Source organism: Psammomys obesus, unplaced genomic scaffold, assembly GCF_907164565.1.
Source record: "Psammomys obesus unplaced genomic scaffold, mPsaObe1.curated_primary_1811, whole genome shotgun sequence".
Lineage (NCBI taxonomy): Eukaryota > Metazoa > Chordata > Mammalia > Rodentia > Muridae > Psammomys > Psammomys obesus.
In genome coordinates, this window is record NW_026596131.1 from 1,959,710 (window position 1) to 1,977,527 (window position 17,818).

Below are 17,818 nucleotides of genomic sequence, written 5' to 3' on the forward strand. Positions count from 1 at the left end.
TGAGTGAGTGAGTGAGTGAGTGAGTGAGTGAGTGAGTGAGTGAGTGAATGAAAAACATTTTCAGGTTTTTGTTTGAGACATGGGTGTTCCATCTCTTATTCTATGTAGAGAATTGTATGCATGAACCTTAAGAATGAGCCTGAAGTTATTTTTTACTCTGAGGAACTGAGGTGCTTCCAAGGTAGGCTTTGAATTCATTACGGAAGGATGCAAGCTAGTACAGCTGTGCTTTCATTCGTAGCATAGGGTCTGTCTATGTTATGTACAACCTTTCTTCTGCCAGTCCTGTAACTGACTTCATTTAAAGTGACTCATGTTGTTTTCCACGGGTAAGTATGCTTTAGTCAAAAGCCGTTGAGAGCTCTCGTGCCTACTTTCCCTTCTATCTCTTCTCCTTCTTTAGCTGTTCTTATTTATGTTGTATTTATGTAAGTTTTTATGTTTTTATTTGGATGAGCAGGTTTGTTAACTTTAGTACATCATTGGTTTATTTGGTTTTTATTTTAAGGTTTACCCTTGCCTTAAAAAAAATAAAGACTTTTTTTTTTCTATAAACCTAAATATATAATTGTAACTACTGATGAGCCCGTAAGAGAACAGTCCTAGAAATGGTTGATATGTTGCCACAAGAAGCATAATTTACATCGAAAAGATGCACACCCTAACTGAGTCCGAATGGTTTGGGGCTGCATTTGTTTGTTCATTTTGTATGCATCTGTGTGAGCATGTGGGCTTGAGCATGCACCCTAACATGTTCCTGTGGGAGTCAGTTCCCTCCTTCTGCCATGTGGGGCCTGGGGCTTGAACTCTGATCAGATCTGGTGGCAAGCACCTTTATCCACTGAGCTATCCGACAAGTTGAAGAGCGTGGTTCTCACATCCCTTGAAAAAGTTTTTTCAAAGTTCATCTTATTTGGATGCTTTGTTAAAATGTTTTTTCAACATATTATTTTGCTGAAAATTTTTTCAGATATACAGAGTTGAGAAATTAATCAGTGTTTATATGCCCACCACCTTGATTTTATCTTTTCTTACTGTATATCTTTTCATCTACTCACATCATACTTTACCTGTCCTACAAGCATTTGAAAGTAAATTCGGATAGTATAGTTTACTGGAATATTTTTAAAAGGGTTTGGTGGGATCGTCTTCTGCCTTCTTGCTTCTCTGGGAATGCTGTCTGTGCCAGCAGTGGGAAAGCTACATACTGTCATTGAATAGTACAAATTAAGTCTTCTTTTTCCCATGGGGCCACTGCAGTTGCAGTAGTGACTTCTCAGTGGAATATGTTGGTGGTTTCTTCTGTGGAAAAGCTCTTTGAAACTAGCTGATATCCGAAATAGAGAAACATTCATTACGAATGACTCTGACAGAATAGTTGTTACTTCCCTGGCCCACAGTCCCATCCTAAATTTATGATTGGGTACATTAAAAATAAGGCTTTCTTTTAACGTCAGTCTGACAAAGTCCTAGGTGATGAGGTACAGAAACTGTTTCTTGGCTGTTCTTGGTGCTTGCAGTTGTTTTACCATATGGAACTGGTCTAATTTTGTCTGTGTTCTTCTCTTGAGAGTTTTGTGAATATATTACATTTTTAGAAAAATTTTAAAATAACTTTTTAAAATGTCAGAGCCTTCTCAGCAGGATAAGATGTGATGCAGCATTATGTCAGTAGGAGAGTGTTATCCTGTCACACTCTGTACCAGTGCTGACCTAGGACTCTCTATGTAGCCTAAGCTGACCTCCAACTTGAAGTGGTTCTCCTGACACTGCCTCTCAAATACTGAGCTTACGGGCATGTGCCATCATGCCCAGCGCCAGAAGTTACCGTAATTGAATTAGTCTCTAAAACAAACGTTTACATTGAATCATTCCTACTTACTCCGGATTATAAATTAGCATTGGTCAGATTCATGAAAGCAAAATTTAAAGTAACCTTAGACGCAAAGAGCTAAGTCTGCAGCTCAGCCTCTCAGTAACTACTCTCACTGGGAATGCAATCTCTGCCCAAGCGCGTCTCCTTCCTCCCACAGTCATGCAGAGCCACACAGGCTTCTCACACAAGTGCCAAGGCTCTGAACTCGAGTCTTCGTGTTTGAACAGCAGGCACTCTTTTTCCACAGACCTATCTCCTCAGCCCAAATGTAATTCTCAAAGGCAAGTACAAAGACAGTTAGGAGACAAACAGTGATAAGCTTAATTAATCTTCATGTAATGCTCACATCCTGTGGAGAAGATGCAATATAATAGAAAAGGCCGGGATCTTGCAGTCACAATTAGGGTTTTATTCAAATTCTGAAATCAGATATATGGACTTAGGTCTCTGGTCCTAAACTGTAAAAAGAACTTTTATTTGCCTGCTTCAATTGTTGTCTCGGAGGATTATTGCCTCCATCTAACCTACACCTAGACCTAGAAGCTTCTAACCTCTGTACATCTAATCTAGGCCTCTGAGACTTACTGCTTATTAAGCTCACACTATCTTGTCTTACTAAGCTCTGGGCTTGCTGGTTCAACTCAGCTGTTCGGCTCAAACTCCTCTTCCTGCTGACTTATTCAGTCTGGCTTTTCCCTTGGTCTCTGAATTGCTCTGCTTGGCCTCAAACTAACTCCAGCAGTCTTTCCTAATCTTTCTGGCTTCTCTCATTTTCTGGCTCATTCTGTCTTCACTTGTGTCTAGCTTGTTTTCTTATCTAACCTGTCTCTGTAAAACTCTCCCAATAAGACTGCCTCCTTTCTCTCTCATTCTCTGTGTTGCTCCCTTAAATAGATTCCTTTTCCTCTCGTTGCCATGAGGAACCTTTCTCTGATTCATCACTTTTACTGCCACTCGATTAGCCATCACTTTCAAACATAGGTAGTTCTTTCTACGAACTAACTTTACCTCCATTGTTTGGTATTAAAGGCATGTACCACCACGCCTGGGCCTAAACTTTTATTTACCTGAAACTTACTCTATACCAGGCTGTCCTTGAACTCAAATCTGCTTGCCTCTGTCTCCTAGATTAAAGATATGTTTGTAGTCCACCCTGATTATACAGACCTAGAAGATCTTTGGATGTGATCTCTTGCCAGAGCAGCCATGTTCCAAATTAAAATTTCTCTACACTAAATAGATGAACACATCTATAAAAATATTACAAAAATTTTGTGAAAGTCCATGATTTCTCTTCTGATCAGAAGAGCTCACCCCTGAGGCAGGCCTGAGCAAGGATTGCCCTCACTTCCTTTTTACCTCCTTAAGGCATGTATCAATAGGCCATGCCATATGTTCCTTGTATTTTCTCCATCCTCTCTGGAGTTCTGAAACAGCCAGCTCACACTTTCTTTCTCCCTCTTCCTACCCAGCTTCTTCCCCTCCTCATTACCCACTTCTGTCCTCTAGGAAGAGTACTCAGATATTCAAGAACCCCTCCAAATTGTTAGCCATGAAGCAAATGACAGAAGGTGATGAGGATTTGATCTTAACCATTCTGATGGGTGTAAGGTGAACTCTCAGGGTCATTTTGATTTTCATCTCCCTGATGACTAAGGACGTTGAACATTTCTTTAAGTGTTTCTCTCTACAGAGAATTCTCTGTTTAGCTATGTACCCCATTTTTTAAATTGGATTACTTGATTTATTGCTTTTTAACTTCTTTAGTTCTTTATATATTTTGGATATTAGCCCTCTGTCAGATAGAGGGTTGGTGAAGATCCTTTTCCAGTCTGTAGGCTGTCGTTTTGTTCTGATGACAGTGTCCATTGCTTTACAGAAGCTTTTTAGTTTCATGAGATCCCATTTATTGATTGTTGCTCTTAGAGCCTGTGCTGTTGGTGTTCTGTTCAGGAAGTTGTCTCCTGTGCCAATGAGTTCTAGGCTCTTCTCCACTTTTTCTTCTAACTGATTTAGTGTCTCTGGTTTTATGTTGAGATCTTTGATCCACTTGGACTTTAGTTTTGTGTAGGGTGATAAGTATGGATCTATTTGCATTTTCCTACAAGTAGACATCCAGTTAGACCAGCACCATTTGTTGAAGATGCTGTCTTTTTTCCATTGAATGGTTTTGGCTTCTTTGTCAAAAACCAAGTATCTGTAGGATTAGATGTAGTGCATGGAAGCTCAGTATCCAAGTGGGTTCCCAAGTAGGGGAACAGGGACTGTTTCTGACACAAACTCAGTGGTTGGCTCTTTGACCTCCTCCCCCTCATGGGGGAGCAGCCTTACCCGGCCACAGATGAAGACAATGCAGCCACTCCTGATGTGACCTGATAGACTAGGGTCAGAGGGAAGGGGAGGAAGACCTTCCCTATCAGTGGACTTGGAGAGGGGCATGGGAGGAGATGAGGAAGGGAGGATGGGATTGGGAGGAAATGAAGGAGGGGCCTACAGCTGAGATACAAAGTGAATAAACTATAATTAATATTAAAAATAAAAATTTAATTCAAAAAAATTGTAAAATTCTACATATCGATTACTTTTGTGTTTTAACTGATGTACACATTCACACATTCTCTATTTTGTCTAAGTTGCAATGGAGTAAATGCATTTTATAGCAAAAAAGAAGAAAGTGATGAGGAGTACTCAGGAATCAGTCCGTTCATTCAAAGAGCCACAAACTGTCAAAACTAACTGTTCAGCATTTCACCTCTCTAGAATTTAAGCAAAACTTAACCAGGAGGATGTTAAATTAAAATGATATTTAATTTCAACATTTGATGAATCTTTAAGACTCCAAGTTAACTGTCAGGATAGTGGAACAGAGACTTTAGAGACCAGCTGACAAGGAAATAGTCTTTGTAAAACTGTTTGAGAGAGCAAGGCACAGTGGCATGCTCTTGGAGTCCTGGCTTTGGGAGGCTGAAGTAGAAAGCATGCCTGAGCCCAGGAGTGTGAGACCAATCTGAGCAATATATTGAGACTTTGTCTCAAAATAATGACCACTACTACTTTGGAAAAGTCACATGAAAGGGCTATACTATTGAAACAAGGAACAATAGCAAGTCTTCAAAGGAAGAACTCAGAATCTCTGCCTACTTACCACATAATAATATTCAAACTGAACTTCTCAAAAAAATTAAAAGACATAAAAAATTACATATTTCTATTCATCAGAAAAATTAAACTGACAAAAATTATTCTGAAGAATCTGAGACATTAGACTTTGGCAGGCAAAGACTTTAAACCAGCTGAACTAAACATACACTGTGAAAGGAAGCAGCAGGTTTAAGTTAAAATAAGAGGGCTGGTGATGCAGCTCAGTTAATAGTATTTGATCCCTAGTACTTTATAAACCAGATGTGAGGCTGAGGCAGGAGGATTGTAGCCTGTGCAATGAGAGACTCTGTCTCAAAATAAAATAAAAGCAAAAGGAGTAAACAAGAGTTGAATTACATTACAGATTCCGAGAATCTGCTGAGGACTTTTAGATTTCTTACGGCAGAAGGGGCCATTAGAACTTTTAAAAGGAATAATGTAATCATTGTAACGAAAATTGTTCTGATATCATATTCAATATTTCCTGGGTCGATATGCTAAAACACTTTTGTTTGGAAGTGGCGCCTCTTAAATCAGAAGCTAAACACAGGTCTCCAAACTCGAGCCAGGCTCAGGTAGATGCATCAGGACTTATCAGGCCCAACACAATATGAGATGTCTGAGACAGTAAGTAAAGTTAGAAAAGCCAGGTCCAAAGCTGAAGAATTAACAGGGAAAGCCTGAAGGAGGGAAGTGGGAACTCTTAGGAGTCAACACAGGTGACTAAGATAAGAAATCTTTTAAAGGAAAAATACTCAAGCTTAGGAGCAAGCTGAGATTGCTAGGGCAAGTTTGATTCTTTTTTTTTTTTTTTTTTTTTGTGGCCTCCAAACTTTGTATTCTTTATTGGCTTTTTTATTTATTTATTATTTATTCACTTTGGTTTTTTGTTTATTTTTTATTTTTATATAAATTACAGTTCATTCACTTTTTATCCCAGCTATAGTCCCCTCCCTCATTCCCTCCCAGGCCCACCCTTCCTCCCTCATCTTCTCCATGCCCCTCCCCTAGTCCACTGATAGGGGAGGTCCTCCATCTGACCCTAGCCTATCAGGTCTCATCAGGACTGGCTGCATTGTCTTCCTCTGTGACCTGGTAAGGCTGTTCCCCCATCAGGGGGAGGTGATCAAAGAGCCAGTCACTGAGTTCATGTCAGAAACTATCCCTGTTCCCCTTACTAGGCAATCCACTTGGAGACTGAGCTGCAATGGGCTATATCTGTGCAGTTCTATGTTATCTTCAGGCATGGTCCTTGGTTGGAGTAGCAGTCTTTGCAAAGACCCCTGGGCCCAGATTTTGTTGGTTCTGTTGGTCTCCTTGTGGAGCTCCCATCTCCTCCAGGTCTTTTTATCTTCCCCTTCTTCCATAAAATTCCTTGCACTCTGCCCAAACTTTGGGTATGCAAATTTGAGTCTTAAAAACAGGATTTTCATTTTAATTACATTCTGGAGACATGTGTGGACTCTGGTACAGTGACAAAACACTTCACTGTTCTCTACTCCTAATATATGAAAATCCTTCCAATGCAATTTCCTAGAGTGGGTCCCTTCTTCAGTATTCATTCACCCAAAAAGTATTTCTTGATGCTTTACTGTAGACCTCATATTCTGTATATGTTGTTGATAAGGTAATGGCTCCTGCCTCTGTAGAGCTTACACTGTAATTAAGGAAATGAGAATAAATAAGGAAACAACAAACAAAAGTAAGCTGTTGTATTAGATTACAATGTGAGAAAAGGAAATAAAATGGTATTTTGTTAAATCACTGATAGAAACAAATCTGTTTCTGATAGAAGCCTTTTGCATAAAGAAAATTATGGCAATAGAGGAACACACTTTATAAAGTTATCAAAGGAAACCTCTCTGATAGAGTAATATTTAAAGTAAAACCTGAAGAATAAAAAAAGAGCTTACCAGGTGAACAGCCAAAGAAGGAACCCTTAAGTAGTGAGCATAGCAGGTGGGAACCAGAGGACCGGAGTAGCTTGGACCTAGAGATTCTTTTATATTAGGAAGGGGTCCAGATCATCCAGAGGCTTGGGAAGATCTTTCAGGCCCATGGGAAGGAGTAGAGGACCACTGGAGACTCTTATGTAAGGAGTAATATGGTCCTTTTTGTCTTCAGTCAGGTCCAGTGCCAGCACTGGTCGTTCTCATGTCAGTCAGAGCTACAAATATGAAAGAGAAAGGCGCCATTTTACTACCTGTGTTTTGCTAATGCAAATCTTGTGAACTCTACTCCTTTTCAGCCTTTCTATCTTTCCTATGTGAGCAAGCACTCTCTGCCCTTTATATAACATGATACTAATTTCCAGCCCACCTGTCTTAGGCATTCAGACCTAATCCTTCACATATGCCTCCTCCCAGTGGCCTATGTAACATTAGGGAAACAAGTGTAGGATTCTACTAGATTTTGATGCTCTGTGGAGTTCAAACTCAGTGCAGTACTTAGGTGGGCATAAAACTGCCACACAATCACTACAGAATGTGGTACAAGTCTTTAATTTTTCTGTAGAGATTAATTCAGCAGATGGTATTGATTACTTGAGTTAAAATTTTCAATTTGAGCATATTCCAATGTGTCTCAAGTTTTAATTCTTTCTCCCTACGTGTTGATTTGTTTCTAATTCATATTTAGAAGAAAACTTTAAAGTAAGAAAACTATTTCTACACAGTGACAAAATCTCATTTTATAACAAGATTTGGATTCTTCTCACTTCCATAAGCCCTTAGATTTGAAACTAGAAAAATGTCAAGATTTATTTTTCCTTTACAAGAGACTTGCTTTCGGCAAGTCTTATACCACTCCATTCTTTCCGTTTTTATTGGCATCTCCCTACTTCATATCCTCTTAGCATTTTCCAGGACTTCTGCAGTAGGAAGCCTTCAAGGTGTCTTTCCTTTCTTCAGTGATGTCACCCTTGTGTTAGACCCCCTTCAGTAAGCCATTGCCATAAGGGAGGTGTAAGTCACGTGCTTAATCTGACAATCAAACCATCCTGACAGAAAGAGCTGATTTTTATATTTCAATCATTCTGTAATACATCAAATTTTTGCTCATTTCAGATCTCTGGGTTTGTTTGGGTTTTTTTTTTACTTTCTTTTTTTAATTATTATTATCATTTATTACAATTTATTCACTTTGTATCTTGGCTGTGGCCCCCTCCCTTGTCCCCTCCCAATCCCATCCTTCCTCATTTCCTCCCATGCCCCCCCCCCAGTCCACTGATAGGGGAGGTCCTCCTCCCCTTCTATCTGACCCTAGCCTGCCAGGTCTCATCAGGGCTGGCTACATTGTCTTCTTTTTTGGCCTGGCAAGGCTGCACTCCACCCCTACCCCCCCAGGGGAGGTGTTCAGAGAGCTTGCAACTGAGTTCAAGTCAGAAACAGCCCTTGGTCCCATTACTAGGGACACCACTTGGATACTGAGTTATGGGCTACATCTGAGCCGGATTTTAGGTCCTCTCATGCATGGTCCTTGGTTGGGGTATCAATCACTGCAGGACCCCCTTTCTTGACTAGAGATATGAAATATGTAGGTTAAAAAATTTTTAAATCATAAAGTAAATATGTATTTTTCACATGTATGCATATTGATTACAGGAAAAAAAAAAAAGCACCCAGAGTATAAACGTGCTTCTTCAACTTACTGTTCATTTGATTGTTTGATTTAGTTACGTCATTATGGACCATCCTTACGCTATGTGTGTGTAAGATTACAGTTTAGTTTCAGGCTTTTTTAAAACATGTACGTTTGTAGTGTATGTCCCTGTGCAGTGGGAGTAAGAAGTCAGTACTGCGTGTCTTCCTCCAGCACTCCCCGCTTGTTTTGTTCTGTTTTAGGCAAGGGCTCTCTCAGAACGTGGAGCTCATCAGTTTGTCTAACTGCTAACCAGTCAGCTCGATGAAGTTACTTGCCTCCTTTTCCCTAGCTCTGGGGTTATAGACGAATGCCACAGCACCGCCTTTTACCAGGTCCTGGGAATCTAAACTCAGGCCCTCATCCTGTGCATCAGGCACCTTAGTAGTTTCATCACCCCAGCCTGAGTTCTTTTTAATATAATGAAAATTCACATTGAAAAGTTATTATTTAGAAAATTATATCAAAGATGTCCTTGACTGTGTTTTATTTGTGTATAATACCTTCCATTGCATATACTTTAAATGTAATAATATGTATTCTATTTTATGTCATAAATATACACATTCACAATTCTGCAAATTTCATATTATTTAATGTGTTAATATTTATATAATCTAAAATCATACATGCTACCAAGAATGTCAGTCTGGGTGTGATTTGAATTATTTCTTTAGAATCAATTTCTTGCCAGGCATTGGTGGCACACGCTTTTAATCCCAGCACTTGGGAGACTGAGGCAGGCAGAGCTTTGTGAGTTTGAGGCAAGCCTCGTCTACAGAGTGAGATCCAGAGCAGACTTGGCTACACAGCGAAACCCTGTCTCGAAAAACCAAAATAGATAGATAGATAGATAGATAGATAGATAGATAGATAGATAGATAGATAAATAAATAAAATAAAAGAATAAAATTTTAAACAGAATCTTAAGGTCAAAGTGGCATTTACTGTGTATTACTATTTATTTGCCTACAAGTTAGACAATAAGTCTACCAGTAAAATTGAAAGCACTAATTTTTCCAAAAAATGCAGACTCACTTATAAGTGGATATTAGACATATAATATAGGATAATCACATTAAAATATGTACACCTAAGGAAGCTAATCAAGAAGGAGGACCCTGGTAAGATGTTCAATCATCATTCAGAAAGGCAAACGAGATGGACATCAGAAGAGGGAGAAAACAGGGAATAGGACAGGAGCCTATCACAGAGGGCCTCTGAAAGACTCTACCCATCAGGGTATCTAAACATATGCTGATATTCATAGCCAAACTTTCTGCAGAGTGCAGGGAAGTAGCCAATGGCAACTCAGTGTCCAAGAGGATTTCCCAATAATAGGAACAGGGACTGTCTCTGACATGAACTCATGGGCTGGCTCTTTGATCACCTCCCCCTGAGGGGGGAGCAGCCTTGCCAGGCCATAGAGGAAGACAATGCAGCCAGTCCTGATAAGACCTGATAGACTAGGGTTAGATGGAAGGGGAGGAGGACCTCCCCTATCATTGGACTGGGGGAGGGGCATGGGAAAAGAAGAGGGAAGGAGGGTGGAATTGGAAGGGGATGGAAGAGAGAGCTACAGCTGGGATACAAAGTGAATAAACTGTAATTAATAAAAATTTTTTTAAAAGGGGGCTTCTGAAAGAGTCTACCCAGCAGGGTATCAAAACATATACTGAGAAAAAATATAATGTACCAAAACTATATTATTTTTTAAATAGTATATATTATTTGCTTTACTTTGTATTTCTTTGATTTTTTTTCCTTGGGACAAGGTTTCACTATATATTCTTGGCTGTCCTGGAACTTGATATGTAGACTGGACTGGCCTTGAACTCAATATTTCTCTGCTTCTACCTCCCACGTGCTGGGATTTAAGTCATGGGTCACCGTGCCCCACTTCAAAGATAAAAATTTTTAAATGTTTGCTTTCTACATTGTTCTGTGAATTATCTGGGTTTTTTAAGGTTTATTTTATTTTATGTTTGTGCCTGTGTGTGTGTGCAGTGTGTGTGTGTGTGTGTGTGTGTGTGTCTGTCTGTCTGTCTGTCTGTCTGTAATACGCGTGTGCAGGTACCCACAGAAGCCAGAAAAGGGACTCAGTTCTCCTAGAACTGGTTATAGGGAGTTGTGAGCTGCCATGTAATGGGAACCAAACCCAGGCCCTCTGAAAGAGCAGCAAGTGGTCTTACTGCTAAGACACATTCCTGGCCTTTATCTGGTGTTTTTAAATAACACTGAAATTTAAGTATCACTTTCAAATATGTAATGTGTAATCTGCTAAGACAAATTCTTTACCTCTGTTTATGAAGATATATTATGGTATGTTAATAACAAAGTAGACTCTGGGAGCTGGAGAGATGGCTCAGTGGTTAAGAATGCTTCCTGCTTTTGCAGAGGGTCCAGCTTCATTTCTCAGCACTCACATCAAGCAGCTCACATATGCCTTTAATTGCAACTCCGGAGAGCTGACACTCTCTGGCCTCGTGGCCACCCGTTCACATGTGATACATAGACATCTACAGCCTTGCATACATACATATACATACCTTTTTAATCTTAAAAAAGATTTAGTCTAGTGAAAACCTTGAATGGAATATTCCTGGATAACTAAATAAATGAAATGAACAAAACTTCCTAAGATAAACTTCAAATTAGTTCTGAAATTATTTTTTGGAGCTTCGTTTTTTTAATCTAAAAAAAAAAATGGTAGATTTTATTATCACATAATATATAACAACTAAATCAGTGTAGAGCACAGAAACAGGCTTAGCTAGAACAAACTCAGTAACTTTGAAACAACCCCAATATAAGTAACATGAAGTATATCAAATTTGTGATAATTTAAACTGTCAGAGGAATAATTTATTAATTTTAGAGAGAAAATCGTTTATATACCATACTTCAAAATGAGAGCATAATTGAAAACATTGCATAACTCTTGCCTTTTAGAAGACAAAGACCTGAATACGTCGTCTTTAATAAGTATATATGACCGGCATAATATGATTAATGCAATAAATGTTATGTTAAAAACAAAATGTCATGGACTAAGAGGCTACTCTTCTCATTTTCTTATTTTGTCTTTTTAAAGAACTATACAAGCCTATTAATTTTGCATTGCTTTCCTATGGGACTAATTTCCAACTTACATACTGGTTATTTCAATCGTTTTGGTTATTAAATATTGAAATATGTACCTGATGGTTAGTAAGGAGCTATCAGGTTGAGGGAGACCAGCAGCGGCCAGGCCTCTCCTGAAGAATGCTAGCTCTCCCTTTTTCTAGCATCTCAAAGACACTCCCCAGGTCCAGAAGCATTCTTTAGGACCCTTTCCCTCCTTGTGCATCCCCACTGGTTGCTGGTGTGAGGGGCATTTCTGTTGTTTAGCGATGTTTTTAAGACTGCCCTGATTTTCTTACTGTTGTCAGTGAGTCCTTTGTGTCTTACTATTTTTTGTGTTCTGCCCTCTGGAGTGTCTGATGGCTCTAGCATACCTGAATTGTTCAGAACTTTCAGAATTTTTTTATTTCCTGAAAAGCCCAAAACCATCCTACTGTCACTCTAGTAGCCTTAAACTGCTTTTCCCCCTCTATTTCTCTCAATGATGAGTGTTTAAACTAAGTTCTGGTGTCTCTTCTTGTTCCTTCCAGTTCGCTTTGCACCTTACCGACCTCCCGATATCTCCCTGAAGCCTCTGCTCTTTGAAGTGCCCAGCATTACTACAGAGTCAGTGTTTGTTGGCCGAGATTGGGTATTCCATGAGATCGATGTTCAGCTCCAGAGTTCAAATGACAACGTGAACCAAGGAGTAGTGATTGTGGGAAACATTGGGTTCGGCAAAACTGCTATCATCTCCAGACTGGTGGCCCTCAGCTGCCATGGTACACGGATGAGACAGATCGCCTCTGACAGCCCACACGCCTCCCCCAAACGTACGTATTCCTTCTTACAAGTGAAAGCTGCCCAGTTTTTGTCCATGTGAGGACCAATGAGTCAAAGTGCGTTGAAAGATCATGATACTCAGTGAATATCTAGCCCGCACTCCCAATAGTCATCAAAGTGAAACAGGAGAAACCTTTCTGTGGAACAAACTGATGCTTACCTGCTGGCTGGTCTGTCTTTTGGATAGTGACTCCAGCAGCTTTCTGTAGAGTCATATGTGTCTGTCATTGTCAGGGGCTACTGTGTGCACTTCTTGCTAAACGACAGCCCAGTCTGTTTGTAATCTTCATTCCTTTGCAACTACTGTCAGTCATGCTGCTCCGCTGTGTCCTTGGAGGGTTTTGTTTGCTTCCTTGTGGAAAGTTGGAAAGTTCTCATGTGTAGACAGTCCCCTTCATCGCAAGCTCATGGTCAGTTACCACTGGCATCTTGATGACATATTTGTCAGTCACATAGTACCTGCTATGTGTCACATAGTCTCTAAGAGCTTTTCAGGTATTAATCCATTCTATCATTATCAGTTCAGTGAAGTAGTACTGTTGTCTTCATTTCGCAGATAAGTGATCGGAGACTCACAGGGCTTCTTCCAGCCCATACATATGGAAGCAAAGCAGCCTGATTTCAAAATACTCCTAGGCTGCCTTTTCTTATAGTAAAACTCAATTGAGGAAAGAAAGTAAATGGATATGTGTAAAAGTTCTTCCTGTGTAAACCGTTCTGCCCCTCCTTGATGGTTTTAGGAGAACAGAAAAGGAAGGCTTTATTCTGTTGGTCCAAATTGATAATACAGCCCACTACACACTTTGTACAACAACCACTGGAAATAGTTTGTATGAGACTATAATAATCACAGGGCCTACAAACCTAACAGACACTCACTGAATATCTTCCAGATATCTTACCTTCCTTTTGAAATTGCTTAGCAAGCCCCATATCAAAGAAATGATTGTATACTTAAGAATACCTGACAAGTAAAAGGAGCTGATGTCTAAAAAGAAAACTTACGAATAAGATGATATGATATTAAGAACTCTTAAGAATACCTTGTTCGTGTTCTTAAGTGAAATGCTTCTAAGGTAGATGGACATAGTGTTGTGAGAGTCAAGAACTTGGGATTGTGCCACAGCAGTGAAGTTGACTATATGGTACTGTGTGACCTTAAGTTTGCATTAATTCTTTGGATCTCAGTTTTATTGTCTGCTTAATGAAGTGTGACTAGCTGATTGTTGAGAACGGCTATGGGGATAAGAATGTAGTTCAGTGACAGTACTTGGTCAGCATACCTGAAATAGAGTCCAGCTCTTTATACAGCAAAGAACAGTGATAATGAAAAAGAGGAATTTTAAAATAGCTTCTGTGCTGAAATGTTGATTCAAAGAACATGTCTTCATGGTTGGAAGTGAATTTCCACACCTATTCCAGTATTTTCCTTCAAGTGCTTAAATATCTATCACACCATACTACTGCTTATCTGAGTAGTCCCGGAGTTAAGCTATTTGAGTGTACCAGAAAGAAAAACTGAATGGCTAACATTTTCTCTGACTTCTCAGTATATCAGTGTGGCAGATAGCAGTGGCAGGATCATGCCTGACAGAAGATAAATCCCAAAGCCAAGGATAGCTGCTTTGTCTAAAAGCAAAGTATCTGAGGTCTGCACATTATCCTGGAAGAACAAAAGTAAATAGAAAACAGTCTGTATGCTCTTCAAAGCAGATTTTTCAAAAGTAATTAATTATTGTTCTCCAATACCTGCTGCCTTTTATCTCTTGGGAATTTCTAAAAACAGTGAAAAACACTCCCCGTTTATGCAGTGATCTTCATTGTTGGTGCTGTAGGCATGGTCCTTTAGTTAACTTTCAAGACTAGAAAAAGAAGTAGGAGAACGTAGAGTAGTAGATGGTGCTCTCTGTGTCACAGCTACACAGAACCAGCGTTGTCTTATGCAAAGTAATTCTTGTTGTAATCTGTTGGTGGTCAAACTACCTTCTGCCTCTACCATCCTCAATGAACCAGTTTCTTAGAGAAGAGTCAAAGGTATTTTGCTGATCTAATGTAAGTTATTTTTTTCTGTTTTTTGTAGCTCAAAAAACAGATTAATAAATTTTATATATGTGTTTTGCCTACATGTAGTCTGTGCCCCACACCTGTGCTTGGTGCACACAAATGTCAGACAAGGACACCGCATCCCCTTGAACCAGAGTCACACGTGGCTGTGAACTGCCACATGCGCACTAGGAATTGATCCTGCGTCCTGGGTCCTGAGTCCTGAGTCCTTTGTAAGAGCAACAAGCACCGTTAACCGCCTACCCACCTCTCCAGCATACAAGCTGTTCTTCAGCATGAATCTGTTATTACATGAGCTGACACCAGAAATACTGCCTGAAACAGCAGAAGTTCTTTGGTTAAGGAATAAGAATGTCAGAGGTTTGACCTAATTTTCTACAGTTTACCGTATATTAAACTTGGGTAGATTTATTTGGAATCCCACTGGCTGTCTGAACCCTCAGGCAACAATGCCTTGATACAGTTACAGTCATAATGAAAAACTGCAAAGTAACAGTTTTTGATTTATGTCTGTGTATCATGTGTTGTTCTTTCTTCTGCCTCCTCCACACTGAGCAGTACTGCTGCAGAGATGTGATGAGCAGTTTAGCCTGCAGTACTCACTGCATAGCTCTCCTTTCCCCCGTCAACTTGGCAGCCTGCCCCCTCCTTGTCATTTTCTTTAGAAGGTAGAGAAAAACTGTCAAGGCAGACACTAATCTGTCATTTTGCTTTCCACCTACTTTCACAGATATGACTCTCCCATCATTCTGTGCTTTCATCAACCCCCCCCCCAACACACAGCAAGAGCAAATATATTTTGTGATAATAGACCTGTTGTGTCATTCAGATATTATTGCTTCCACTACAGGTCTACTCAATGGAGTGGGTGGGGAAATTCTGATACATGACTGTATTGTCCTATCACTGGAGGTCCCAGTGCAGTTACTTGGATTTAACATTCGTCAGCGGCTGCCAAACCTCCAAACAGCTGCTAAACTAATTGATCTCTCCTCTGCTCGTTTCAGAAGTCTGTTTTGCTAGTTTGCTGAGTATGCTGACTTGTGCTTATCTGTTAGCTTTTATTCCTACTGTTTTCTGAATGCCAAACAAAAAGTAAGACTCTCAGACAAAAAGGAGGACTTCTGCAAAAGAGAATATCCAGAGACAAAGTATTTGCATAGTAATTACTCAAAAATCAAATTCCAAACAAAGCAATAGAGCCATGGGCAAGAGTAAACCAGCAAATGTAATAGTCGTTAAACTTTAACTCAGCTTAAAGTGTCACCTATTTCTTCAGAACTCCTCACTGTCATCTCTTGTACTCTCTTCCTTGCAGTCATTGCAGGGTGACCAAGAAATCTACTCCATCACAGCTGAATGGAAGAAATCTAAGCTCGTTTTTGCTGACACAAAATTAAATAACCACTTTCTTCTAGTTCTTCTTTTCAGTAGCTGTTGTCCACCCAATAGCTGCAGATAGGTTTTGGCTTTTTTTTTTTTTCGGTGCCTGTTTTTAAAATATTTTCTAAACTGTTTTGATTCTATAATTTCTAACAAATAATGCATTTTCCTTTTGTTCATTTTCTAATACTTTGTAACATACCGCTTGAAGCTTAGCCTTCATGTAGCTTTCAGTGGCAGCATAAACACACTACAATATTTTAAACACCCCTGTAAGTTATAGTCCAGTTCTATGACTAAGAAGTCTGGGTTTTTTTGTTAAACCCAAAGATACGTCCTACCACTAGCAGGAACCATTGAAAATTTTAAAAGTTTATTTTTCTTTTGAGTCTTATTTTACCCACTTAAAATGCTCAGTTCTGAAGTGGCATGGTGCGCACCTGTAATCCCAGCACTCAGGAGGCAGAGCAGAAAGATCAAAGATCAACTGAGACCAAGCTGAGAACAGGGTAGAAATCAGCCTGAAATAAACAAACAAATGAATAAATGTAAAAATGAACATAGTATCTCATGCCTGCAATCCCAGGACACAGGGAGCTGAAGCAGGGCAATGGCTAAGAGTTCTGTGTGAGCCTGTACTGTGCACATAGTGAAATCTGCATACCTAGTGGTGCTCTATCTCAAAATAAAATGCTCAGTTGTGCATTTTAATACATTCAAAGATTGTATCACGGTCACCATGACCTAATTCTGGAACACTTTGATCCCACTAAAACTTGTGTCTCTCAGTTGTAACTCCCCACTTTCTTCAAACTCCCCATCTCTTACCCTCAAAAGCCCCTCCATTACCTATAGCTATGGATTTCTCCACCTGAACATTTTATATACTTGAGATTTGTGGGTTGGCGTGCTCTCATCTGTGTTGTAGCAGGTGTGTAGATCTCATTTCCTTTCATGACCAAGTAGTAGTTCACTGTATGGACATAGCGGGTTTTATCCATTCATTGATTGATGGACATCTGACTTTTTACTTTCATGCTTCTCTGGACATTGATGTGCAAGCTTCTGTTTAGATGTGTGCTTTTTACTTCACTTGGGTATAGAGCTAGGAGTGAAATCCCTGGGTTATAGAACAGAATTATTTTAATATTCCTTAGTCTATACAGAGCAGTGGCTCTCAACCCATGGGTTGCAAGTCCTTTGGGGATCAACTGATCCTTTCACAGGGGTCGCCTGAGACAGTCAGAAAACACAGATATTTGTGTAGTATGTTTCATAATAACAGCAGCAAAATTAGAGTTATGGATTAGCGACAAAAATAATTTTATGGTTAGGGGTCACCACAACATGAGGAACTTCATTAAAGGGTTGCAACATTAGGAACATTGGAAACCACTGGTCTAGAGTTTTGTGATTCTCTGATTAAACATCCCATCTTTTTAATTTAGATGTGGATGCCAACAGAGAGCTACCACTCACCCAAGCACCTTCAGCCCATTCATCTATTACCAGTGGAAGCTGCCCAGGAACTCCGGAAATGCGCAGGCGGCAGGAAGAAGCCATGCGAAGACTTGCCTCACAGGTACAGTAGGATACCCAGGTTGGAGGTCTGTTAGCTCCACTCAGCACCAACAAGAACAAAGCACAAAAGAGATTCATGAGAACATGAAGAAAAGTTTCTCCCTTTACTCTTTTGGTTTTCTTTTCATTGTTCAGTTCCTACAAAAAAAAAAAAAAAAAAAAAAAAAAAAAAAAAATATATATATATAT

General features: G+C 39.6%; 1 protein-coding gene across 6 annotated transcripts in view; it reads left to right on the forward strand.

Moving 5' to 3' along the window:
* Tanc2 (tetratricopeptide repeat, ankyrin repeat and coiled-coil containing 2) overlaps positions 1-17,818 on the forward strand; it is a 311,126-nt gene that overhangs the window by 209,629 nt on the left and 83,679 nt on the right. For all 6 annotated transcript variants that reach the window (XM_055592099.1, XM_055592101.1, XM_055592102.1 and 3 more), the window contains 2 exons: positions 12,310-12,591; positions 17,497-17,630. In XM_055592099.1, the coding sequence (XP_055448074.1) occupies positions 12,310-12,591; positions 17,497-17,630 (416 nt within the window). The remainder of the gene's footprint in view (positions 1-12,309; positions 12,592-17,496; positions 17,631-17,818) is intronic.